This window comes from Mus caroli, chromosome 17, assembly GCF_900094665.2.
Source record: "Mus caroli chromosome 17, CAROLI_EIJ_v1.1, whole genome shotgun sequence".
Classification (NCBI taxonomy): domain Eukaryota; kingdom Metazoa; phylum Chordata; class Mammalia; order Rodentia; family Muridae; genus Mus; species Mus caroli.
Window position 1 is genome coordinate 63,139,814 of NC_034586.1, and position 27,862 is coordinate 63,167,675.

The window sequence follows — 27,862 nt, forward strand, 5'->3', positions numbered from 1 at the left end:
ATCTCACCAGCCCTCGAGTTTTATTTCTTTTTCACTGACTTTTTATTTATATGCATGGATGTTTGGCTTGCGTGTATGTATGTGTGAGGTACCCTGCCATAGAGGACAGGGTATGGGACCCTGCCTACTGCTTCACTTGGATCTCCTCTGCTTGCAACATGTCTGTGTCTGTGCAGCTGCTCCCTGACACTCAGATACCACAGCCCCAGTTACCACTTCTGGGCTTTAACAAGCCAGACACCTCCAACTGATGGCTTTGGCTGAGGGGACACAGGCTGACTGCTTCTGAGGATGCGGACACAAGCATCCTTCCTGGCACCAATAGGGACTGCGTGTGCTGTCTGAGTGACTGCTGGCAATCGTAGATTTGAATAAGGCCCATTGTGTCACTCAAAGAGTAGACTGGAACCATAGGCTAGAAAATATTCCCAGGTGACCAGGTACATAAAAGGATGGGACCTGCTTTTTCTCTTTCCTGGGAAAATGAAACACATTTCAAAACCCTCCAGAAGGCTTTGATTCTGGTGTGTGTTAGGCAAAGCTAAGCGGCTTTAAGCCAGGCTCCACAGTCTGAGGACTTCAGCAGTAGGGGATCTGTTATTCACATTCATTTTGAATTCTGTTAAGCTCTCCAGACTTCTTTTTTAAAAAAAAAAAAAAATGTTTTTAGTCTATCTATCTGAGCACTGGGCCTTCGACAGCTCTCCTTTTATCTTCCAACTTCAAAGTCTAATTTTGAAATGAAGGTTTACTTTGCTACAGGATTCTGAGAGTTTGATCCTGTCAGGGACAATGGGTTGAAGTTTCTAGAAATGAATTTCAGACTCTGGAAGAACTTGCATTTGTAAGGCACATCTTCCCCTCCCTAGCCCCACCCCTTGGCAGGAGGCTAGGATTCCTGAAAGAAGACCTTGTGTACACCTGGCTCACAGGATCCTGGGGCCTCCTACTCAGGGACAGATCATTGAGTCAAAACTCTTTGATTATTAATCTCCATGGCAAGTCTTCCAAAGACTTTACATATTTTTGTGTCAAAGATGTTTAGTTCCTTTGTGGCAGTGGAAAAAACCCAATCTGGCATCAGGCACATTAGGAATGGAATCTTGAGTTTGGGGGTAATAGTTGAGGGTCACCTAACTTCTGGGAACTGCTGATGCCTGATTTGGAAAGAGATGGTACTGTTATCTGCCCCGACACCATCTGGTCCAGCTTTCCAGAGTGAAATATTGTTTATCCAAAGGTGCTGGAGGGAATTTCTGGGTATGGAAAATGTTTCTGTGTTTTCAAAAACGAACCTTGGAACTGAGTTAGAGTTTACATGAAAAATACTCTGCCTTGCATTCACAGAGCCTTTATGACACTAGATATCCCAAGCATAATACTGCAACACAAACCTTTTAATAACAGAAGCTATGGTCTACCCATATGTCACAAGAGTCCGGTGCATAAAGTATTGATGGAGTACAGATCAAGAGCGGCAGGCTCACGGTACTACAGTGTGTTGCTTCTAGTAAAAAAAAAAACCCACCTATGCCAGTATGTCAAGCATTGCAAGATATACCCTCCCGAGTGCAGGAAGGGGTGACAGGAGGGAGTTCAACCACAGAGGCCAGCAAACTGACCACCCTGCTAAGGCTGTGAAGCCTTTGAGCCAGCAGTCAAGCCAAGCCGCACTTCACCGTTTAAAATGAATGGTCGTCAAAGGACATAGCAACAATCAAACAAATGGAAACATCAGAGACGGTTATAACCTTCCAGTCACCTCTCAGGACAGATACTGTGAATGGCCCTGGCAGATAAAATACCCCATCGTGTTGAATGGCCCCACCCGGTGATAGCTCTAAGTTCTGTACAACTAAAAACCCCATTTGGTTTCTGTGGATTTTATCTGGGTTTGGCTTGACAGAAGAGATGCTTTCTTTTTTCTTTTAGCCCTGCTCCCAAATCAGTTCCGAATCAGGGCTATAGGCTTTCCCTCACAAGGTGGCAAAAGGCCAAGTGTGTCAAGAGCAGCAATCCTCAATCTGTGGATCCTGCAGGCCCCTTGGGAAGCCTCTAACTCCAAAAATATGTATGCTATGATTTGTCACAGTAGCAAAATTACAGTCATGAAGTAGCAGATATTATTTTATGGTAATATTTATGGTAATTATTATAACATGAAGAACTATATTATAGGGTTACACCATTAGGGAGGTGGAGACCTTTATAGTCAGAAGACAAGAGGTCTCCACGGAAGGATGCACTGCACACCAGGGCAGACTGCGGTGCAACTCGCCAAGTCACTTCAGTTACCCAGACTCTCACTTCCCTGTTATCAGAATGTATGCATCAGAATAAGCTATAAAGTCCCCCAGTTTAGCTGGTTGTGATAGTGCATGTCTGTCATCCCAGGACTCTGGAGACTAAGGCATGGGGGCCGTGAACTGAATGCCTGTCTAGGTTATGTGGCAAAAATCTATGCTCGATAAATGCAGACACAAACCCATAGGTTTGTCTTTGAAGTGTATTCTGCCTAAAACTGTGAGGGGTCCAAGATGTTAGCCACCATGAATTCCATGTCTGCATCAGAGATACAGTTTTCAGTCCTGACAATACAGCAAGGGTAACAGTTTTTCATGCTCCTGTATGTTCTCCTTGCCAGAAACACCCAGAGGAGCATCCCCGAGAAACCCACATAAGTAGAATGTATCAAGCTCTTCTGTGATATGCCAGCCCAGATGATTCTAGAAGAGGGCAGGCCTGCTTGCTATCTGCTCAGTTTACATGGAATCTCTGACTGCCCTGAACACCTCCTGCTCTCCTTCCTTACCTCCTAGTTCCTGGCTACCACATCAATTTGTACTGGTTCCTCTTTTCCATAACATCACTACATCAGAACCAGGAATCCTGGAATTTTCAAATGAGCCTCTTTACTGTAGTCATGGTATCTAAGTTTCCTGTCTCCACAGTCTGGTGGTTCATTTCCTTTGAGTTGCCGAATACTGTTGCCCTGTCCGAACAGACCACAGTCTCTTTATCCATCCACCTACTGAGACACTTTCTTGCTGCTTCTAAATTTGGCCAGTAATAAATAAACTTGCTAGAAATATCCATATACAGGTTTTTACGTGGATGTGATTTCTAAGGTCCTGTAGGTAAATACTACACAAAATACTTGTGGAGATGTATGGGAAGAACAGTCCACCCCGACAATGGCTGTACCTTTTTATCTTCCTACTGGCAACAAATGAGTGTTCTTATCATAGGCTGTTGCACACGTCGGGTGGCTCATTCTGTGTATTCTGCATTCTGGAATATGTGGTCCATAAACATGAGCTCAAGACCCACTTCAAGGCTTCTCAGCCAGCAACAGCAGCATCAGCCTGCAGTTTATGAATTTGTCCTGTGCCTATCCAGAAAGGGAAGCCATTCTGATCTGGTCTCAAGCATTAATATCAAACACTTATGGTTATTATTACTGCTCATCTTTAAAGGGCCTACATGACTGAAAAAAGAGTCTTATTCTATACTCAGTAAAGTCTTCTTCAGTTCTCTCTGCTACATATGAACAAATCTTCTGATCCAGGCTGCTCCTGAGGGAATCTCACCACCGTGAAGAGAACCAGCCCTGTTCATGGTGGGAAGCCTGTGGAAATCCATACCTCGTCACACATTTGGGTCCCTAAATAAACCAAACTCCATTAGTACCTTCCTTGTCGATTAAAACATTTGAACTAAGTTATTATTAATTGCGGCTCAAACACCCAGATTCTTTGTGAAATTTCCATCTAATCAGTTATGCTTCCTGTCCATCACCATATCTTCCCCAACAGTGTTCACTGAAATAGTGATAAACCAAACTTCAGCTTCTCTGTTTCTTTCAAGTCTTTTGTTACAGAGAGAGTGTTGGAGTTGGGGACGGACCCGACCCCAGTGCTCCCACAGTGTCCAAAGGGAAAAGAGAGGATTCTCCCTGAATGCAAGAAAGCGACCTCCCCAAGAAGTTCCCTCAACCCCATAGTTCTGACAATAATTTCATTAAATGTTAATTATAACATAATTAACATATTTAATTAAGCATTATATGATTTAATATGTTAAATATGATACTTAACTAAAAATGTCTAATGAAATTTCTAAGAGTAGAAAGTAAAAAAAACTATTACAAATTTAAAAATTTGGCGATTCCATTAGCAGGCATAATTGGCTCTCTGGTTATGCAGACAAAATGAATTAATATTTACTAGCATGGTTTCAATGAATGTTTACTGACATATCGACCTATTTGGGTGACCCCTAAATTTTATGACTGGGATACTTAAGTGCATGATATGTGGATCTTTCTGTTGTAACAAGACACAAATGAAGTAAAATACAAGCAGCCAGGAGAGGAGAGACACTATTCTGAAAATGGCTCTCACATTCTAAGGCTGGAAATTTTGCTAGTCCCCACCATCAGAGTTAATAACACACCTTGAGGTCACTTAACACTGAAGACTGCCATCTTACTGTGGACTCTGCCTGTTTGTTTAGTCTGCCTTTAAGAAGACAATGTAACAATCAACCTTATTTGCCTTGGAAGTCCCATGCAATCAACTTTTACAAACTAAACTAATGCATAGCTGTAATCTTAAATTATGTGTTCTTCCACACCCCTGACCCAGACAATGCATGTGTATCATTTGCTGAAAGGGGCAAAAGCAGAAATTGAAAGCAATTTCCTAAAAATCTACCATAAAGGTTAAAAGCAGCCAATTGTGAATATTGGTTGATAAACAATGATGTTTCTTGTCTGGGTCAGTTGGAGTCAGGTTGAGTTAGTGACTTAATCCCTTATAAAACTCTGTTAAGGATTTCTAGTGTGATGCTTTCTGGACTGTTCAATAAAGACAGAGTGAGGTGAGGTCCTTTATTAGAGACAGACACAAAGACACACAGAGAGAAACCCAGATAGATACACATAGGGACTGATACAGACATAGGTATAGACAGATTCCTGGGGCAGCCCTCAGGTAGGCACAGATTTACAGGACAGCCCTCAGATTGGCACAGATTCATGGGACAGCCCTCAGATTGGCACAGATACAGACTCATACAGAAGACAAAGGAGTGGAGACAGAGGGAATATAAAGTAGGGAATTCAAATCTGGATTTGCTCTTGGGTAAACAACTCCACAGGGCCTATGTTTTCTTTCCTTAACGCAAGGGCATTGCTGGTAACTCAGAGTTCCTGGCAGATGTGTACAATCTGCAGAGCTTGGTGAAACAGCATGCTTAGAAAATAGCACAAATGACAAATTACTGTAAAATATGAAAAGTAACAGGTTATAACCCATAGATGAAAAAAGTGAAATGCCAATTATTTTATTTTTCAACATTGGGCTTCTCTGTGTAGTCCTGGCTGTCTTGGAATTCACTCTGCTGACCAAGCTGGCCTCAATCTCAGAGATCCACCTGCCTCTACATCCCAATTTTTAAAATCAATGATTGGATAAAAAAAATGCTCTGAAGTCCATGAAGAATCAATGTTCAGCCTGAAGGTGCTTCAGTGGGCAAAGGCACCTACAACAGAAGCCTGGCCATGTGTTTGATTCCTGGAACCTACATATGGTGGGGAGAACTAACTCCAAAAAGTAATCCTCTGACCCAGTCATGGCACACACACATACATGATATACACATACATGTGGGCACATGTGTGCACACACAATAATAATAATAAAAACAATAATATTTTTTAATAAAAAAGAATCAATGCTGTAAAGCCTGCAGAGAAACCAACAGTTTCACGCCTTGCCGGTGGAGCAGAACGTAATAAAGGCTTCTGGCATTGCTAGGCCTGCAATACACACCCTTAAGACTTTAGTCTGAGAGCTTCTAAAGTCTTAAGTGTGTGTAGTGCCAGCCTAGCAACTTGATATTTGCATTATAACCTATTGAAATAAAAATAATGTAAGGTATACTTATATAGATATTTATGGAAATATTTCTTTTAACATTAAACAACAGCGACTATCAAGGAAAAAAAGGTGAAAGGAATGAAATGTTCGGAGACTTTTAAATTCAGTTAAACAGAATACTAATGGGATAAGAAATGATTTAAATCTACGTAAATATGGCTTTTGTAACAGTTGTCTTTTATGACAACTGTGACTTCTGTAATTAAAGGAAAACTTTGATGACATATAGACAATTATAAATAAAAGTTTATTCACAATAACTTCATCATCTACATTAAGAACAAACAATATAGCCCAGCCAAAAGATAATGGACTGGCCATGTATAATATACAACAGGAAGGTTTTTTTTTTTTTTTTTTCGGACTGTGTCTATTCCAATCATACTTAATGCTACAAAGGATTTTCAAGGGCAACTGTAAACAGTTGTCTCCAGTCATTTGTCTACATCTCTGAGAAAGAAATATTGCCATTTGGTCAACAGAAATACATAGTAATATGACCCATGTTGCTCATTAAAAATAGTACTAGACAAGGCTGCAAGGTCAGCAGTTTTGATCAAATAGTTCTATTACCCTTCTTGCTTGAACAACAGGCACAACCACACTTTCTCATAAAATTTCTTGCATTTGTAATATGTATTATTCATTTTTAAATCTTCCTATTCATTTCCAACTTAACCTAGTAGGCACCATAATCATCCGTTCTTTATATCCTTAAGATTAATTTGTAAATATCATGACACAGACAGAGGAGCACAGTTACCCTTCAGGAACTAACATGTTTGACGCTGACAGGTCATCAGGCTTAACAGACAAAGGAGCATGGTTGCCTTCACAAACTAACACTCCTGACAGGTCATTGGACTTTCGTTATCTGTTGTGAAAACTCCAGCTCTTGCCTATCTTGCTTTGTTGTTGTTGTTTTGTTTGTTTACTTAGTAGTGGAAAAGACCAGAAGAATTATCCTTATAGATGGAGTGGAGGAAACTGTAGCCGACCAAATGCTGCAGAACTCTGTGTAAAGTGTGCCCATCCACCTCAATGAGAAGACATCATACCCCAGGAGCTGGTTTACGTGGTGAGCCACAGAAGCATGGACAGAGCACGCAAGGCAGTGGAGCTGAAGAACAAACTCCATCTGCCAAGGCATTGGCTTCGGCTTCGTGGCACCTACTATTCCAGGCACAGCGCCTAAACATCCATGACTCCTGTGACACCGGGATGTTAAGTACGAGTGACCTTTTCCTAGATACTCTTATGACATGAAGATATCCTGAGATGACCTCTTCTGGTCTTAGACTAATGACATACAATAAAGGAAAGTATTCGTGGCTCTGGCCCTCTCTTTGACCAAATACATGGCAAGAAGTAACATCAGGGAGATTTGTTCTAGCTGATGTTTGAGATTTGAGTCCAACAGTCCAGGGAATCACAGCAGGCAGGCAGACTTGCCACAGCTATGGCTGCAGGAGCATAAGAATGCTTGTTTATACCCCAGCAGAACAGGAAATAGAGAACAGGAAATATTCATGTGTGTCTAGCTTTCTCTTTTCCCTTTTTCTCCAGTCTGGTCCTTCAGCTCCTGGGATACAGCAACTCACATGTAGAATGGGTCTGTCCTCCTCATTAACCCTGTTGGGAAATGTCTCCATAGCCATATGCAAGTATATCTCTTAGGAGAGTCTAAATCTAGTCAAGTTGTCAATGAAGATTAACCGTCACTGGGAGCCGAGATGAGAAGCAGCTCTCACTGTGAGAGGATTTTACTCTGTGCTCCACTGTCCTTTACCCCTAGCAGTGGAGACCAAGTCTCTAACCCCACACAACAAGGGTTCCCTACCTTTCAGAGGCCCATGCATAAGTGAGCAAAAGGGCCCTATCATTATTTGACTTTGTGTGGTTACAGTATTTGCTAAGGTATTAAAAATGGAAAGCCAACAGAGCTAATAAGACTGTTGTTCCGATAACTGTACTATTACCATGTATCCATAGCTGAAGTAAGTTCATTGGCACAGAATTGTGGTATTACATGTATAAATAAAGCCTTTACACAGCCCACTTCCTTTGCTACCCCAAGAAGTGATTCAGAGTCTGTAAGCGGTTTTCTAGCCTGATACAAATTGAAATTATACAAACAGCATGCTATCCCAGATTCCAGGGAACATGTGATCATTTCTTGGATTTTGCTCAAGGACATTCATTTATGCATTATTTCCGTTAAAGCACACTGCAGTTCAATGTATGCATGTCCAACAAACCCCATCATTCAGCTTCTTTAGCCTTAAAAGACTTTAGCAGAGCAGCATGTGACTTCAGCCATAGCACGTCCCAGTTTTATTTATGGATGAATGTTTGGGCCGGGTCTACACAGGACACACTAGGTTATTAGGTTACACTACCAAGCAGTGTCGAGGCGTCAGCAAGTAATTGTCCCACTCTTGACAGAAGCACTTAGTATTGGTACAAGGTTGACTAGAAGTTAACAGGAAACAGGTTTAGGAATGGGGAAATAATTATTTGAGAATTTCAGCTGTTAAGTCAAAAGCAGCGCTCATGTCAAGACAACCCCAAGTCAAATGACAGTCCCCAGCAGAATGCTGTCTTTTTTAGATGTTCACAAAGGCAGTGGCAGAATAAAAGCCTCTGTGATAACTCTTAATGGTATGTTCCAAGTTCCACCAAAAACACAGCAAAAATGATTATATGTGGAAGCCCAACACAGTGAAACTCTTATGAACACCAAAAGCATTTGCTCTAATTCAGAAATGAACCATTTTGCTATCTATCCTTTTCTTGCTAAATGTCCAGATAATTTAGGAATGATTTAGATGGCCTAGAGTCTCAAAGGCAAAAACTATCTCAAGGACATCATTATAGTTTAGATCTAAAATTGTGGTCCATGTGCTCAAGGTTAGGTCCCCAGTCCAAGGCATTGCAGAGGGGTCAGTGGAACCTTGCACTCACACATCCATTGTGGGCTTCACAGCTGCCATGAGGCACCTGTATCATCTTCTCTGGTATGAAATATGCTAGTAAGCCATAGTGTGCTGTTCAGTCTTGTTGAAAGTGAACTCTGAGATAAAGAGGGCTCTCTTGTCCCAGACTCCAACATGCTGCTTTCAAGTGTCCTCAAAACTCCTTGTCCTGAACCAAGCCGGCCCCCTATGTCTGTGACAGGGGGACGACAAAACAGCAAACAGCTAAGGGCTTTTAAAACACTACATCACTGAAAAGAGCTAGAGGCTAACGCATTTCCAACAGAGATTACTGTTTTCATCCTGTGAGATTAAAAATGCACACCATGGGAACAGGGAACCAGGGGCTTCTGATGGCCAGGCTCACAGTCACAAGTCAGCATGATGTCGAGTCTCTCTGATGGCCAGGCCCACAGCTACAATGTCAGGCTGGCACTCTGATGGCCAGACTCACAGTCACAATTTTAGCATGACTAATGACACTCTCTGACTTGATAATGTTGTACATTCATCATCTATTTCTATCAATCTTCCCCTTGTCATTGGTTATTTATTTGTTTATTTATTTACTTACTTAATGTATGTGAGTACACTGTAGTTCTCTTCAGACACCAGAAGAGGACATCAGACTCCATTGCAGATGGTTGTGAGCCATCATGTTGTTGCTGGAAATTGAACTCAGGACCTCTGGAAGAGTAGCCAGTGTTCTTAAAACACTGAGCCATCTCTCCAGCCTGTTACTGGTTCTTTAATCTTTGCTTGTTACAGGCTTCATAAAGTCACTCATTTGAAACTGAGAATAACACTATTACATCACTCTCTAGACCATACATCATGATGCTGTAAGTCTGAAATCAAAGGCCAACCAATCGCAGCCTGAGTCTTCAAAAATCAAGAGCCTAAATCAACCGTTCCTGCCTAAGGTTGATGATCGCGGCAATATCACAGGGACCAAAAGCTGACTGACATTCACACTATATTATGTCTTCTTTTTCTAGAAAATATTACTGCAGAAAATGGAACTACTCTTAAAGGTCCCACTAATCTTAAGGCCACAGTCACCACACTGTATTGTTCCTCCTGAAGGAAGACTTACAATGGCGATTTCTCAGGAGGCTGTGAGAACCTAATTGCCACAAGACATCTAGACAAGAAGCTCCCATTGACAGACATATCAAGTACAGCCTGATAGTGTTCTGTGATTTTTTCCAGTGTGACCACCCATCGCAGAGACAGCAGGGCTCCATCCCAGGCTGCCCACTCTACCCTCCTCAGTTTATTCTAAGCTACACAAGAAACAGTCTTCCAAGGCTTCAAGGCCAGCATAGAGGAAGCTTAGCAGTGGTGTATTGTGCTTATTTGCATAGGCAAGGGGTCTATAGACCCTATAGAGAACTGACCTGACCTTTTGAGAGTCAACAGCAGTAACTCTAAGAATGACCACCTGTCTGTCTATACTTGTTCAAGGAGCACCCAAAGCTCTCCTAAGGATTTCCAAGGTTGGCCCACCCAGTTTCTGCATGGACATTGTTCAAGAAAACACCAAATTATTGAAGTAGTTTGTTGTAAGTGTTTGGTGGCAGGAACAACTATAATGAAAGCTCTGGCCCACCCAGCATCACATATGACTCTTGTCCTGACCTGCATAGACGGTGGGATGGCATCTAAAGCAAAGAGGGTTTACATCTGCACTCTAATAGAGATGTTCCTTCTAATGCTCTTTTAATGTTGATTATTTAAAAAGCTTCTTAATGGTTTAATGTGTTACAAATGCATTAAAAAATATGTTGCCCTTTGGCAGAGCCATTTAAGAATTAGAACACCTTTAATTTTTTCCCCCTGGCAAATAAACTTAAATTAAAAATAAATTATTTTCTGTTCAATTAGGTCATTGGCTTCTGTCTGTCCTGTATAACAGCCATAATTAAACCAGCTATTACCTGCCCTCACATTCTAGGGGTCAGAAGTGCAGGGCCCAGTATACACTATAATGGGAGTGACAACTGATCATAGACAAACAATCCAGCTATTCTTCATTTAAGGGGAAACAAATCTATTCTTTTAGGGGCTTAACTGAAGATCAGTTTTTCTCCCCACTGGAAGGATTAAGGACAATGAGCAGATGCAAACAGAAAGGCTATGAGAAGAATCTTCGCGAAGTGAAGCTTGGGTTTTGCTAACATGCTCCTGCCAAACCCAATCCTGCTCATTTCCATTATGCAATTCCCATTGTTTATATTCACATAGTCACTCCAGTGTCAGGAAAACACAGGAAGCTGTATTCAAAACTAGCATTACCAAACCTCATGACATTTTGAGACTTAGTTCGGGGAGACAACGCCACCATATGAGGCACATTGATGGACCATTAAATAAGCCACTGAGATCTGAAGTTGGAGTGAGGGCAGAAAGTTGGAGTGTTTGAATGCTGAGCCCCACCCTGAAGGGACTCCGCCCACTTGCTTGTGGTTTGTTCCTTAGAAGTCATGTCAAGGACACAAAACAACTATACAAATATAGGTATTCAGGGATAGCGGCAGGAGAGGGGCTAAACTGCCCAGCACCATAGGCTATGCACTAGCTTCCTGCAGGCCAAGGTTGAAGACTGCCAAGAGTCAACCTGCTTAATGCTTTGTGTAACTGACCAATATGTATGTAGTTAAGCTATGTAGTACTACTTTACAGAAAGAACAAATTTTCAAGGTAATGAGTTAAAAGTTCCCACTGCAATTATATAAACACTTGAGTAAAGTCTATAAAAGAAAAAAAACATATGTATATATCAGTCACGGGAAATATTAAATAAACAACTGGCAGGCTTCCTGCTCTACCGACCAGCAACTGGTGGAGCACATGGCTCCAGCCAGGTGATTTCAACTCGGTGGTCTTTCTGGGCTGGAGCTCCCAAGTCCCTTGATGGATCATTGCCATGCCAGCTCCACGCAATGACTGTCCACCTGACCGTCAATCACTGCAACACCCATTTACCTGGTAGAAACAAAACTCTACAAGCTTATAATCAAGCCATCAGATTTATGTAGTAATAAATTCTCAATTTACAAGATGCCAAACAATAATGTCAGAACCAATTGGTAATGGAAAAAGCTTTATCCCAATTATTCTAACCTTATGATATTATAACTACCTGAGGCTATCTAAAGCCATGCTGGGTCAGGTTCTTTTTACTGTCCGTCCTCCTCCATCTTTGCCTTCCCCTCTCTCCCCAGGCACTCTTTGTCTCTGCAACTCTTAGCTCCACCTCCCTTTTCCCTGTCCAACCACAGGCCTCCTGCTGCTAATATCTGATTGGACAGGGAAAATCCTGTTACATATATCAATGCAAGGAGGCATGAAAACTCCCCTTTACTGGTATGAAGTAACAGATTTATAAGATAAGGAATACTCGCCTCTTGCGAACTCTCTGTGAGGAACCCAACTGCAGGGGCGTCTTTCATGTTACCTCAGTACTTCAGTACTTCCAGCATTCTTGTCTGTGTTTCAACTCCACTCAGACAGCACTTTGTGCTTCACTTAGTGATATTTGTCTAAGTCATGAAGGTTTACTGAGAACTATTAATTTGATTAAAAGCCAAAGTCAGTACTTAACAACTTGGGAATCATTCATTAAAAAAAATATCCTACAGGAGGGGAACAAAAACCATAAAAAACCATAATGATCAGGTCATCTGAAAGGCACTCCATGTCAGGGTGGCTGGAGATGGGCACTTTGATAACTGGATAAGACTTAGGAAAAGGGCAAATTCTTCAGGATTCTACTTACATGAGTGTATGGAGACTGGTGAGCTAGAGATGAAACACAGGATGGGGGGAGGGTCTTGGGGGTTGTTCAGAGCCAGCGTGGACTTCAAGTGAGCAAGCTCAGCGTGATGAAAGGCAGTCTTAGCGCTTAGATGGATGAACTCAACCTGACTGGAGTGCAGTGGACATCAGACCCAGGGAAGATGGCAAGCATCATGTCTTCTGTAGTTTACTACCATGAAGAAGGAAAATGACCCCTTCCTCTGTCTTTACAGCAGTTATCACTTCCTGATGCTGTAGCTTACTGTGCTGTGTTTGAATGTGCATACATTTATGCTGTTCCTCCAGTAACCCCAAAACATAAACTGAATATCAGAAATCTCTGCTCTCTGTGCTTGGCACAATGCCTGACACTTAAATAAACAGGAATGCCCTTTAAAGTTATAATTATAGAATTATATAACCATATATATATTTTTTTTTCTAAGAACACAAGTTAAGCTTTCTTCCATCTCACCAATTATCACTGTTGTTTTGTTAGTTGATCATCATTCCTTAACTTCCGGGGCAAGTTCTTAGCAAGTCACTTAACCATGGTTAGCCAATAACTAGGATATGTCAACAGTGATATCCTCAAATTAAAACACCCACAATGTCTGCTGTGCTCTAACCACATCAGCCATTTTACTGTTTCCAGTACCTATTGCTAAATAGCCTGGGACAAAAAGGATGCTCCTAATTCTAACAATATGTTTTAGCAGAAATCACAAACTAAATTTTATTCTATTTAACTGAATGCTGAAATGATTCCAGTTCTCTGAAGTTATTCAACTGTGGCTGAACTGCAGATCTGGGAATTAACTGGGTATAAAAAATTACCATGAAGCCAACTCTTGACTACTTTTCATTGAAAATATAACTCACACAGGTAGGACACTGTATTATTCATAAAGAACCTTATAGTTAAGGCTATATCCTGACCTTAACAGGATCTTAAGGATATACTTCAGGATATATTTCTGATCCATTGGGTCAGGTATTGGCATCCCTATGTGGGAATGAAAAAAAAATGAGTGGGAAGAGAGGACTGAGGGACTGGACATGCTCCTGTGGAAAGCCTATACCTATACTTGGAAATAACTGTCAGACATAAAAGACCAACACTCTGGAGGGATGCTACACATGACCTGTTCTGAGATCTGACCCAGTGATGGCAATGTATCCATAAGTCATGGGGAGGAGGGTGGACAGAGGTTGGGGATCAAGCTAAATACAGTTTCATGAGTGGCCTCAGGACACGGTAGAATAGAGCTCAACACATCACAGACATGGAGACATGGGGATTGGCTAAAGTGAATGGTTTTCCATGAGGAGAGATGTTGTGTGTCACAAACTTAATACTCAACTCTAGGCAACCCTAATGGAACCATACATCAAGACAAGATAAAAAGGGACCAAGATGTGGAGCCCAGTGATAAAGTTTTACCAAGTGTGTGTGAGGCCCAATGTTCAATGTCCAGTGTCACAGATACAGAAGTTAGATGGTTAAGATAGCACTTTGAGTGACAAGTTGCTATAGTTACAACTCTGCTCCATGCACCTGTGATTCATCCAAAGGCAACAGCTGTGCAGTAACACCATAGGATATAGGTAATGTGATTATCAATGTGCTTTGATGCTGCATAGAGCACATGGGCATTCCTGTGACTACAGGTCCAGCTGCAGAGCCGCCAGTTCACACACAGGCAGATGGCAGCAGGTGAGGCTGGCAGTAGTTGGAGGTCCACTCACACGGTGAGCTCATTACAAAGTGGCATGTTGACATAAAATTCAGGAAGTGAATCCCCGAATAAGAGACAGCCTTCAAATGCTATCCATGTGGCTATGATAAAATGTAACTATGGCAGCCCTACCTCACAGACCTTCACCAGGATTCAAAGCTTAACAAGTATAATTGATTGGGAAGCTCTTGGGCAAGAACAAAGTGGAAATGAAATTGGAAGATCTTCAGGATCAAAATAGGTGATGGGTCACTTCCCGAGACAAAGAGCAACAAACAGATGAACTGTAGAATCTTCAGTTTGGTTGAATCTTCGAAGTCAGGTCAGCTCTGTCACGTTGAATGTTGGGCATCACACTCTACAATGTCAGGTTCTAGACAAACAGACCAGCCCTGAGAAACTCCCTATGACGCAGCCCCAGCCCGCTGTGTAAGGCACCCTCGTCTTCTCACCCTTTCTCTGCCATTATCCAAGGTTCTGGATCTTGGAGGATCTGCCCTGAGCATCAGTGTCTTTTCTCTGTGTCTTTGAAGATGCAGGGGTCATAAATAAACATTGATTATTGGGGGGAGGGGGCATTCCATACTGCATCAAATGCCTCTGGTCACCTTCTGCAATATCAGGGTTTTGCTTTCCTAATACAACCAAATATTATAGTAGTTATTTTTTTTTAAGAGTGGGAATGGGCAGAGAGAAGCTTATTAAGCATGATTCACACGCATGATGCAGATGGTATTGAAGGTCCGTGAGCATTTTAGGCCCTTGCCCAGTAGCCTCTTCACCTAATCTTGTTCTATATCTGTTTCTACATTGATATTCTTGCCTAGTTCAACCAGGCAAGCAAATGTCTGTCTGCCCCTTCCATTTCTCAGGCAGTTTCATCCCTTGGCTGTTCCAAGGCATTTCCATGTTCTGCTGTAGAAGGCTGCAGGGCTCATGGTCTTAGAGGGTCCATGACTCTCTTTTCATAAATGCTACTAAGTGCTTGCAAGCATGTGACTTCCACAGAGAACCCACGTCAAGATTTCAGTCTGTAATGGAGACACCAGTCTTCTCCCCTTGGTCTCTTTTCCGAGATGTCATGAGGATCACCAATGGCTTCACCAGTCTAAATTGCACATTTGCTCAAAAGCCTCAGGTCATGAAAGGGTGAGCTGTCTTGCTTCTTACAGCAAAGAGTCTCATGACTTCAATTTCTTCACCCACCTAACATGCCTCCTCTCTTATTTCTAACTTCAACTACTTCACCTAACACACTTCCTTCTATTTTCTAAGGTCAACTCTTTCAATTGCAGCCTTTTCAAAAACATTCTCTGTCAGTGCTTGACACACTAGGAGTACACGCCAGGCAGAGCTTTGCATGCGGGGGTTGGAGGGAGCAGAGCAGATGAAGTTGCTTGTTATGAGACTCCCTTGCTCAGCTGAGAATTGATTCTTTTAGGGACGTGTGTTAGCGTGCAAATACCAGCTGAAAATGGGTTTTCATTTCTTCAGAGGGAATGTCAATCTATTGCAAGAGACTCTGCTGTCTTACACACCCCAGAGAGCTATCAAGAGGATTCCTGAAAATATACACATGCATTATAGTCAGGGGAAACACACACAGAGATGTGTCAATAGCTGGCTGTTCTGGTATGTTTAGTGGGTTGGGCTGTGATGGGCATGAGAGCAATCAGGTGCCCTCTCCCATCTTAAGGAGAGGGAAATGATATATTGTGTGCTCCCAACAGATTTGTTTAAGACAACACTCAAGTTGTTCCTTACAGAGCACACTTGGAGATGGACAAGGTCTCATGGGGGATTCTGAATGCACACAGGAGGAACAAGAAGTTCACTCTGGATACTTCAGAAGACACAGTTACAGCAAGTTACAGCTCTGAAAACAAGCCCGGTTTTGAGAAATGGTATCAGCAAATATAAAAGAGATTCTTTGAGGGTTTATCAAACCCTTGTCCTTTCTTCTCCTGCTGTACTGGCCTCTCTACCTCCTCCCCAGTTAGATATCCTGATATTTTCCACATCATATTACGTGTATCCTGCTGTTCCTCTCTAAAACCTCCCTTCCTATGGTTTCTGTGATCATTCCGTGATGTATGTTCCCCATCTGATGACCTGGAGCTGGGGAACTACAGGTGAGAGAACATGTGGTGCTTGTCTTTCTTGGTCTGTGGTACCTCATGCAATAGGATGCTTTCTAGCTCTGTCCATTTACATCCAATTTCAGTTGGATGATGTTCCATTGTGTGTACAGCCCACACGCTCATTATCCATCCCTCTGTCGGAGGACATTAGACTATTTCCATTTCTTAGTGAGTGTGCACAAACCAGCAACAGCGTGTCTGAGCGAGCATCTGTGGCGTGGGATGTTGAGTCCTTTGGGCCTGTGCCAGAGGTTGTGTAGCTGGTCACATGGTAATTTTCTTTCGGCGTCTAGCGGGTTCTCTACATTGATGTCCCTGGTGGAGGCCATGAGTTTCTTTCCCACCAACAGTGAATGAGGGCCTTCATTCTCCACATCTGTTTATTGGTAGCAGTTTTGTGATCTTAGCCATTCTTCCTGAGGTGAAATAAAATCTCCATGTTGTTTACTTTGCTTCTCTCTGATGGGTAAGGATGACGAGTACTTCTTGATGTCACTCTTGGCTAGTCTTACTCCCTTTGTGGAGCCCTCTAGAGAGATCCCTAGTCCTCATCCAGCATTTATAGTTTTTAATTGGGTCATTGGTTTCCCTGACTTGGGGTTGTTTTATGTGTTCTGGGTATCAATTTTCTGCCAGAATAGCTGGCAAAGGTTCTCTCCCATTCCATGGGATTCTTCTTCCCTCAGCTGATGGTTCTCTTAGCTGTATAGAAGCTTTTAAGTTTTATGAGGTCCCAAGTGTTAGTTGTTGGCCTTAAGTCCTTGGTAAATAGGGTCCTGCACACAGAGTCCCGTTCCATGCCTGTATCTTGTAGGGAACTTCCTATGTTTTCTCCTAGTAGTTTTGGTGACTTGGGTTTCAGATTGAAGCCTTGATTGGATGCAACTTTCGTGGAGGATGATGACTATGTGTCTAATCTCACACTTCTGCATGTGGTCCTCCCGTTTCCCCAGCACAGCTTGTTAGAGATGCTGTACGTCCTCCAGTGATTTTTGCTTTTGACAATTATCAAATGGTCATAGTATGAATGCTTGTGTTTGGGTCTTCTATTTTATTCTACTGATCTACATGTCTCTTTCCATGTTCATACCAGGTTGATGCTCCTATTAAAGTTCTATAATATTCCCTTAAATCTGGGATAGCGATCCCTCCTGTGTTACTCCTTTTTGATCCGCATTGTTTTGTCTATTCAGGATCGTTTTTGGTTCCATAAGAACCTTAGGATGTTTTTCCTATCACTGTGAAGAATGTTGTGGATATTTTGACTAAGATTGCATCAAATCTAGAAATTGCGTTTGGTGGGATGCTCACTTTCATTCATCATCTTAGTTCCACCAGTCTATGAACACATGATATCTTTCCAATTTCTACTTTTAATTATCTCATCAGGGTGGTCTACGTGACTCCCAATATAATACAAATTATAAGTGTAGTCCCTGTTTGCCTGTCAGGAGGAGGGTGAGACCCTATGGCTGAAGATGTCGCACACTTAGAACACAGGAACTGGAGGACTCCAGCTGGCTTGGACCACAAGCTCCTTTCCCACAACCCAGCTTTCATGCTTCCGGGAAATACTAGGCAAGGTGCCAAGGGAGAAACAATTAAACAGCCCTACCGTGTGTGACACCTTTGAACCACAGCAATTACCAGCGTGGCAAGCTATTTATAAAGGTGTAACACTTGTCACTCATAAGTCAGCGGCAAGCAACAGCCATCTAAATGGATTTAGGACTCGCCCAACAGGTGGCAAAGGATTCCTGGGACTGGGAACCTAGCCAGCTTCTTGATCTGGTGAGGACATAGGAGGCTTCAGAGAATAATCCACTAACAGCATGTTGCTAGACCAACAGGACTCCTTACCACGTTTTAAATCATATCCTTGCACCCACAGATAAGAGTAGCTACCGCCTTTCATCAAAGAAGCCTCTCTCTGCAGCGAATGGGACTGCCCCAGAAAACTACAACTCAGGACAGGATGCAGAGATCAGTGGGTTGGTGGGGAGCCCCCATGGATACATCTCTATTCCAGTTCCTGATCTAGAGTGAGGGAATGTTCTGGAAGAGAGTGTGGGAAATGGTGGGAGCCAGAATACCAGGCAGTTGGCCTTTAATCATTCTCTCCCAGAAATGGCTGCACAAACAGAACGGGAGCAATGGCCATACGAACGTATGAGCTAATGCAGGAGGAGGAGGAGGAGATCTCCATGGAGTCTCACTCCTACAAAAAGAACCACAAGAAACGAGTGACTACTGGGAAAAGGAGAAGTAGCTTCCCTCAGGGATATGACCCAGGTTGGTTATCCATTGCAGAGTGGTCAGCCCTGAGACCTTAGACACTCATACAACAAAAATGGACCTAATACTTTATATTTAGATATATACTACAATTATATCTCATATACAAAGAGACTTTCAACTTGAGAATGGCAGGGCATGGGAGAAGTTTGAGGGAGAGTTACTGGAGGAAGGAAAGGGAGGGGTGTGTGATATAATTCTATTTCAGTTAAAATCATTAAAATTAATAAAATTATGGAATGTGAAATATTATATACATATAAAATCATATCACCATGTCTATGAATTATTAAAATATTATTACTTGTACTGCTAAAAAACTGACATCATCCATGCTATATGAAGCTAACCTTTCCTTTATGGCATGTGATATGATGGGCATTTCACAAAAGTAAAATAACTTACTAGAGTAAGTGACTGGGATGGGGAAGAATTAGGAAACTCCTAGAACCAAAGGCCAAGCCGGAGGAGGCCTGGGTCTGAACAAACAGGTCCTCCTTCTGCATAGGTGCTGGAAGGCGTCAGTTGGAGATAAGTTCTACAAAGTATCCAGATGCAGACCCTGCTGAAGCAGGGCCATCACGGAGCCCATAGCTCAAATCCTAGGAAGAGAAATGTACCTGCTCTGCTGCCTAATACAAATCACCTTTCTGTTTTCTTTTCTTTTCAGAGGCAGGGTCTCACTGTGGACCCTATGTACAAGAGGCTGTTCTCAGACTCACAGAGATCTGATTACCTCTGCCTCTCTTCCAAATGCTGGGATTAAAAGTGCACCATCATTAATTTTTATAGAAAAAATATTCCTGCGGTTGCTGCCATTATACACTTAGGGTTATCCAGATTATAGGTAAAGATCAAAATAGGTGCAACTGTTTAAGTTCACTGACATCATGGGACTGAGGAGACAGCTCGATTGTAAAGTGCTTACCACACAAGCATGAGGTCCCAGGCTTGGTCCCCACACCCATTTAAGGAAACAGCCATGGTTAAGGGTACTTGCAATCCCAGAGATCGGGAGTCAGGGATGAACGGTATCTGTGGCTCACTAGCCAGCCAGCCAGCCCTAGCTAGCGAGACCCAGATACCAGTGAGAGATACTATCTCAAAAATAAGGATGGAAAATTTCTGAGGGAGGATATCTAAGATTCATTCTATGTGTGCACAAACACACATCCACATACCCATATAAACTGCACACACACAACTGTGTACACACACACACACACACACACAACTGCATATACACATAACTGCCTATACACACAACTGTGTACACACAACTGCATATACATATACAACTGTGTACACACACCACAATGCATACCCCCAAAATGCACGCACATTGCATATTCACAACTATCTACATATGACTGTGTACACCCTACTATGCACACACAACTATATACATTCAACTGTAAACCCATTCAACTATGTACCCATACAACTGCATACACATACACACATTATTAATATCTACTATTAGAAGATAGTCAGATGATATGGTTTCCAGTGGGCTTTTGTGGGGCCACCTGCCTCTATGATCCCAAAAGATGAGAAAGCCCACAGATGATCCTCAGAATATTGATAACCCCTTTATATCATGCTTAATATTTAACGTAATATAAATGTAATGTAAATAGCTGCTATATACTACTGTTGAGGGATTGTTGAGCAGAAAAAAGTTTACACACATTTACCATAGATATAATTTTTATCTGAATATTTGAGATCCAAGGCCTTTTGACTCTTTGTGGAATCCCATGAGAGTGCCCGCCAGCCTTTGGAAACTAAACATTGTCATTTTGCTTTTGTTATTTGAGACAGGGTTTGTCTGTGTAGTCCTGGCTGTGCTGGAACTCAATCTGTAGACCAGGCTGGTCTCAAACTCATACATCTGCTTGCCTCTAGCCCCTGAGTATGGGAAGTACCTAGCCTTGGGTAATAATGTCTTCTTAATTGACACTATCTAAAACATTAAGTAACCCCATCAAAGTCCATGGGCTCTCCTCCTCTCAGCACGCTATTCAACCCAGGCCTCTGTGTGGACATCCAACCATGTCCACTGTGAGAAAGCCCTGGGAGGCCTCAATAAGCATTTCCCTTCCTCCCAGACAGTCATCACTCAAAACCAACTCTGTGCTGTAAGGATCTCATCCTTCTGATTTTCATAAACACTACATTTTGCTGTCCATCAACCTTATTCTGTGTAACTTGCCGAATGGCTTTGACACAATTAATACTTTGTAATCCAAGAGCCCAAAGACTGCATACAGGCGATAAATCACCCTTTATGTTACAAACAGACTCCCCAGTCACTGGCCAGCAGCCCTGCCTCGCATACCCATCAATAAAGACAGCTTTCAAACGCTATGAGAGAATGTGTCATTCCACAGCACTGCTCTTGGGTGATGAGCACACTAGCTGAGAACAAACCAGAGGGACAGGAAGAAGTGTCTGACCCATTAGCAGCCATCATTGAAGGAATCAGCCTTGTTGAGCCTTAGGGGCCATTCCAGTACCAATTACGTGGTACCCAGAGCAAGATGTTAATTCGGAACAGGAAAAGAGGCAGAGGCAAGTTGAGAGAGAGCAGGTCTTGAGGTTATGGGCTTTAATGTTCCATTTAACCTATAATTCACCTTCAGGAGTATTTTTATCGTCACATGGAGTGCAAAAGCAGAGCTGTAGAAAGCTTGCGATCCAGCTGTGGGATGCAACACCACAAGAGACTGTGGCCGGCAGCGGTATACTGCCTGCTACTCACCGGCACACTTTGTTCTTGTTCTCAGAGCTGGCCCGGGAGATCCAGTGCCGCCTTCTCCTGGTCTGGTTAGAAGCACACTGATCTCATACTCTGTGTCTGGGTCAAGGTGCCCAATCTTGTAACTCGTGGAATCCACTGGCTGCCGATCATTCCAGCTCCCACTGGCTGTGCAGTACTCAACCTCGCGGGCCACAATGGGTCCATCCCCATTGATGGAGTTGGCATTGAGCTGTATCCACAGATAGGTTGCTCCGACAGAGGCGAGCTGAGGTGGGGCGATGGGAACAGGTGGCTCTGAAAGCAAACCAGAGAGCATTGCTTTGTATTCAGCTTATAAAGCGCTAAACACACATCCATGATGACACAGAAGATATTAGAAAGTCAGCATTGAACTGATGAGATGTGCTGTGTAATAAGCATGTGTATAGTGTTAATGATTTAAACAAGAGTCATACCTTACCTTTAAAACACTAACAAAGGGGCTAGAGAGATGGCTCAGTGGTTAAGAGCACTTATTATTCTCACAGAGGACCTGGGTTTGATTTCTCGGCTCACAACCATCTATAATACCAGTTCCAGGAGATCTGGAGATCTAAGGATTTCTGATCTTCCATGGTACACGTATACACATGCAAGAAATCTACTAACAAACATATGATAAAATAGATATAAAACAAGTAAAAATTAATAAAAAGCAAAGCTAACTTAAGCTGAGCGTCTATATGCACAGCTCCTTAGGAAACAGGCAGGAGGCTCACTAGAACCTGAAAGCTCAAAACCAAGCAAGGCCACATGAGACATGGTCTCAAGGGAGAAAAAAAACAAAGGAGTTGTGGGTCCTTGGTAGAGAGGTCTAACATGTAAGAGGCCCTGGGTTCCATCCCCTGCACTTCACACAGTGGTTGCAGTGGTGAATTCCTGGAATTTCAGCACTCTAAAGCCAGAGGTAAGAGGATCAGACGTTGATAGGAACTTTCAGAGACTTCAGTAAGTTTGAAGTTAACCTGGACTCTATGAGTTACTATCTTAAACAACAACAACCAAACCAAACCAAACCAAACAAACAGAAACACAAACAGCAACGACTAACTCCACCTAATTGGTTCAATAAGTGTCACCCATCTTAGGACACAATGCGTGCAAATATTGTACATCAAAGACGTTTTTTATTGTCTCTAAAGTCACTACTGAAGATCCCTGGAGAAGCTTTATTGCAACAGCAGGACATATTCCATTGACAGCCTCTCACTGAGAATCTTCCAACATCATCAAAGGCATGTGGGTTTTCTACATCATTAAACCGAGTTGGTGCGTGCCTGTAATGGCAGTCCACGGGATTGATGGAGGCAAGAGGAACAAGAGTTCAAGACTAGCCTTGGGCACTTAGGGAGTTCAAAGCTTCTTTCCCTTTTGTTTATATTCCCAACCATTTGAAGAACAAGGGAGAAATTATAGTGTTTCTCTTCAGAAATCCATTTCCGACGTTGACTCAGTTTCTCCCAAAGATGTTACAATGGATACATCTAACTGAAGATGTAGATGATAAAGTTTACTGCTGCTGTCTATAAGCCTGCTTCCAGCATGAGCTTTACTAAGAGTAGAAAAAAGTACTCGAGTAGCCAAGGATTCACTGAATCAAACTACACCCAGCTCAATACAAGTTGAAGAAGCTGATAGCAAACACTCCCTCTGACTGGAAAGTCTCCTGTACTAGGCAGGCAATTTTCCTCATCCTTCTCTAAGAAGAGGAAAGCTGGCCATCTTACCTATAAATCATCTCCCATCTTATTAGTTAGATGATAGCTGAGTGGCCCTCTAGGCACCAAATGAAGGAATTCTGCATGTCCTTGACACTGAGTGGCACTGCACATGATGGATGAGATCATGTAAAAAGATTATGTATTTTGTACTGTAATGGATTGTCATCCAAGAAAACCATATGATCTCGTGGTTTTTGCTCAAGGGTGTTTTCCACATGTACTTTGTGCCTTTTTAGTGGCCTTTCTTCCTATTTCCCTGACCTGCTTACTGCTACTGCTGAAATGCTGGCATATACTGACTTGCTTGCTACAACTTCCCCTACCCTCTCACACCGAGATGGAGAGTGAAGGGTAAAGTATAAAGAACACAGAGAGGTGGGGGAGTGGAATGGAGAGAGAAGAAGAAAGGGGAGAGGGGAAAAGGAGGAAAAGGAAGAAGCGACCTCATCTGGGAGCACTCCGGGTATTCCATCCACAATAAGAAGTCTGTTCCACACTATGGCACCTTGACTCTCTAAAGAACCTTCACCAGATCAGGGTCTGTGCAATGCCAACGAACTTTAGTACTGCTGTGAATCTTAACCTTCAACTCAAAATTTCATCCTGGCAGTCTAATTCAAACTTCACTGCACATAAAAATGCGGTGTGGCAAAATATATGACTCAAGTAAATATTTAACATGTTCTTCCTTCTGCCGAACATCCATCAGTGCCACGGTGACTGACTGTCATGATAGAGTCACTGATAAGTTAGCATTGTCTCTCTCAAGCTGAGCAAGAGGAGACAGGGACTCTACCACACAGGAACAGGATTCCCAAGCCCCCTATAGTGTTTACAATGGAGGCTGTACCTAGCTGTTCTGGGTCAATCTGGATGTTGTGAAAGGATGGAGGGTTAAATAAATGACATGACATTTACAGTTTAAAATTTTGGAAGGGTGGCCCCGCTGTGCAGTCCCAAATAAAAATTATGGAAACAAACTCAGACAATAGAAGCATCTCTGTCCTCCTCCTCCTCAGGGCCTGATGCCTACCCACCATCAGCTTTCTGTGTACACATGTGTGCTTTCTGCCACTGAACTTCCCCTTGGCCCTAACACAGCCCATGTCTGCTCAGTTTGTTCCACCATGCAAAGCTAGTATTCTTCAAAACTACACATTGGCTATTAAGAGAACTGTCACTTTGATGTGATCAAGTTTGTGATCTATATTCAAGAGAGGCAACAAATAGAAGGCATAGCCTTGAGGAAGAGGCTTGGTGGTATCACACACAGATCTTATGCTCCATCCCTTACTGCTGAAATATTGAAAATAAAATATGAGACATTATTAGTCTCCCCCAAGAAAAAAAGGGGATGCCCTATCACGATTGCCTGAAACTCCAGCATGGTGCACATACAAGCTCAGATTATTCTATCTGGGCTCCAAAAGTTACACTAGTATCTTGATGGGATAAACTTCTCTGCCCACAAAAAAAAAAATAGATAAATAAATAAAATGCATTAAATGAGAAAAGAAAAAATATTTTCATTCTGTTTTTCCTTTCATCCACACTCCCTCCCCGCCCCCCCGGCTTGAATATAATACTCAATTTTCAAGTCACACGGCATATAGGAACAAAGCTTAACTGGGATATTATGCATGCGAAGACACTGTTACCAACACAGCATCCATGATCTATCAGGGCTCTTTATACAGACATTGCTCCGTTTTATTAACAACCTCACTATCGTAAACACCCGGCCTGGTGAATATTTGCATTTTAAGTGATTTTCTATCAGAGGGAAAAAAAATTCATTCCTTTAAAAAAAAAATTATAGGTTGTAATCTCTATCCCCAGAGCTGGTAGCAACCCTGGTTGAGAGCACAGGCACTGCCCTGTGTGCTACTAAAGCAGCATCAATCACATGCATTTTCCGGAAGCATTGCTCACATGCAAAATTTGTACTTAAAATGCAATCCATCAATATAGCCTAACGCCAAACTACCATTCAGAGGCAGACAGGATAAGTTTGAGCATAAACAAATAATGAGCAGACAACTAGGTAAGCGTGCCTATTTTAATAGACTATGTGGGGGAATAAAAACACATTAAATACCTTTAACTACCAATTCTGCGTAGTTTGATATCCCGACACCTCCTTCTGTGCGAATCATGCAGCGATACTTCCCAGCGTCTCTCTTGGTCGTGTTTACAACGTTAAACGAGGCTATGAATCTTCTGGAACTAGTCACCTTTATCTCCTTCAGAGGGGCATCTCGGACATCAATTCCCTATATCAGTGAAAGGGCAGAAAGGGGCAAGGTCAGCTGTCATATCAAGATAGTCAGATACCTGGTGGCAATTACCAATGGCACACTCATGCAAATCTTGTTTTATCTCTTTATCCCTATGGGCAGTTGCTCCATAAGAAAGAGCAATTCTGCCTTGATCAACAAAATGAAGATTGAGGCTTCCAAAATTTAGTACGTAGCAATGTGTCTTTTGTAACCTTTAAATATATTAAGTTAAATGAGCTGAACAGGGAAGAAAGAAAAATATACAATGCTTTACTTTGATTTCTACAAATATTTGGCTCTTCATAACACCTTATCATTTTTATCTTTGGTTAGAAGACAAAATCAGGTCACGAACTACCCTGTCACTAACCCCAGTTTCTATATGAACAACTAAACAATTACCAAAGATAACACTATCATCTCTTTTAGGTAGAACCCTCACCACATCTGCAGGGACCCAGAGGACTAATCCAAGTTTTACAATGCTTTTCCCAGATACACAAAACCTACAGAAGTGGATGCTTGCTAAATATCTGATTCTGAAATATAACGAGGCAGGTCTCTCTGCATGTCCTGTGTTCTCCAGCCCCCACGAGGATGGTTCCACTCTGACGAACTTAGGTATTTTCCTAGTTCTGTACACCAAGTTAGCCTTTTATTTACACACTCTTGGAAACCCAGTCATGGCAAGAGGCAAAAGCCAGAAAGGACATTTATAAATTCAGTTCTTAATAGGTCTCGGGAAGTCTGCTATCTTCTCTATGCTATTTCTATTAGCATGGAGCAACAGACCAAGATGGAGGGTTATATATGATGGCAAGTCTTAGGCCAGTTTTTCATTGAGAACCCATGTTTTGCCAAGCTGTGCATCCAGAGTCACAATGCTGAGCCACTGGTAGACATCTTCCAGTGATAACCTGAGGGGGAGGGAACTGGTGGCTGGAAGGTGGCACGAGGTGGATCACCCACAGGTGCTGTGGACAAGACAGGCTGGTCTGAAGAAGCAATGTGCGTATGGAGGGTAGGTAAGAAAGTAGCCAGACAAAGGTTCATTAAGGGAAGATCATCCTAGTCACACAAAACAGCAAGGGAAGCCAATTACGATCAGAAAAAGGGCTGTCATGAAGGCAGTAAGAGGAAGCTGGATAGGCAAGCTACACTAAAATGTTTTCACTTGCGGCCATGAAAACACAGGCTATGTGACAGTCGTGTCCGTCTTCATAGTTCAGGGACTTATACCACACAAACCAACCAACATAAAAGCATTGATCTGTAATACTCTGGGGCAGTCATCTTAACCTATGCGAATCTGGGGGTCAGTCTAACTCGGGTGCTAAGTTACATGTCACCATTCAAAGTGTTGTGTCTTTACAGGCCCCCATTTTCCTCACCCACAGAGAGACACCTCAATTAACTCTCAGGGCTGTTGTGAGGCATGAAAGCAAGGAAGCTGCCATCCACGCATCCCCATCCAAGGCCTGAACAAAAGCAGCAGCAAATTCCAGGAGAAAAGCAGGCAGGATGTCAAAACCCCACCTTTTATTTTTGATACCCTGGAGATGGCAGCTTCAGACTGCAGTGTACAGAAACAATGGGCTTGCTAATGCTAAGGCACAGAATGAAAGAGACTCACTCACCCAGTCACTAGAAAACCACAGGGCCCCCACATGCTAGGTGCTGCTGTAAAACACACAGGATGGAGGAACAGTGTTCCTATAGCAGTTAGCTTCCCCAAGAAGGGGCTGAGCCACATGCTCTGTGATTCCTCCCAGGCAGCTCTTGCTTAGACAGGGAGAGGGCTGTCAGGAGTGCTGCACTAGCAGAGTTCCTGACACTCGGAAGGAAACATTAGGAGTGGGGAAGAAGGGTTCCACATACATTCTTTTTGGCATTAACTATAAAAGCAGCTTTATTTATAACTTAAAGAGTAAAACACAAGGATACAAACCCTCATGTATCTAGAATTGTGTGTGTTGCTAAACTTAAAACTTTGATCTAACGAATAGCACTAAAATGAGAGAGAGAGAGAGAGAGAGAGAGAGAGAGAGAGAGAGAGAGAGAGAGAGAATATTATTATTAACAATACATATAAGAAAAAGTGTGGCACACTCCTTTAATCCCAGCACTCAGGAGGCAGAGGCAGGCAGATTTCTGAGTTTGAGGCCA

At 42.5% G+C, this 27,862-nt stretch overlaps 1 protein-coding gene across 7 annotated transcripts in view; it reads right to left on the reverse strand.

The window, feature by feature from the left end:
* The window catches only part of Ptprm (protein tyrosine phosphatase receptor type M), a 682,149-nt gene that overhangs the window by 348,762 nt on the left and 305,525 nt on the right, over positions 1-27,862 (reverse strand). For all 7 annotated transcript variants that reach the window (XM_029470946.1, XM_029470944.1, XM_029470943.1 and 4 more), the window contains exons 6-7: positions 25,516-25,690; positions 21,658-21,951 (exon numbers count right to left, since the gene is read on the reverse strand). In XM_029470946.1, the coding sequence (XP_029326806.1) occupies positions 21,658-21,951; positions 25,516-25,690 (469 nt within the window). The remainder of the gene's footprint in view (positions 1-21,657; positions 21,952-25,515; positions 25,691-27,862) is intronic.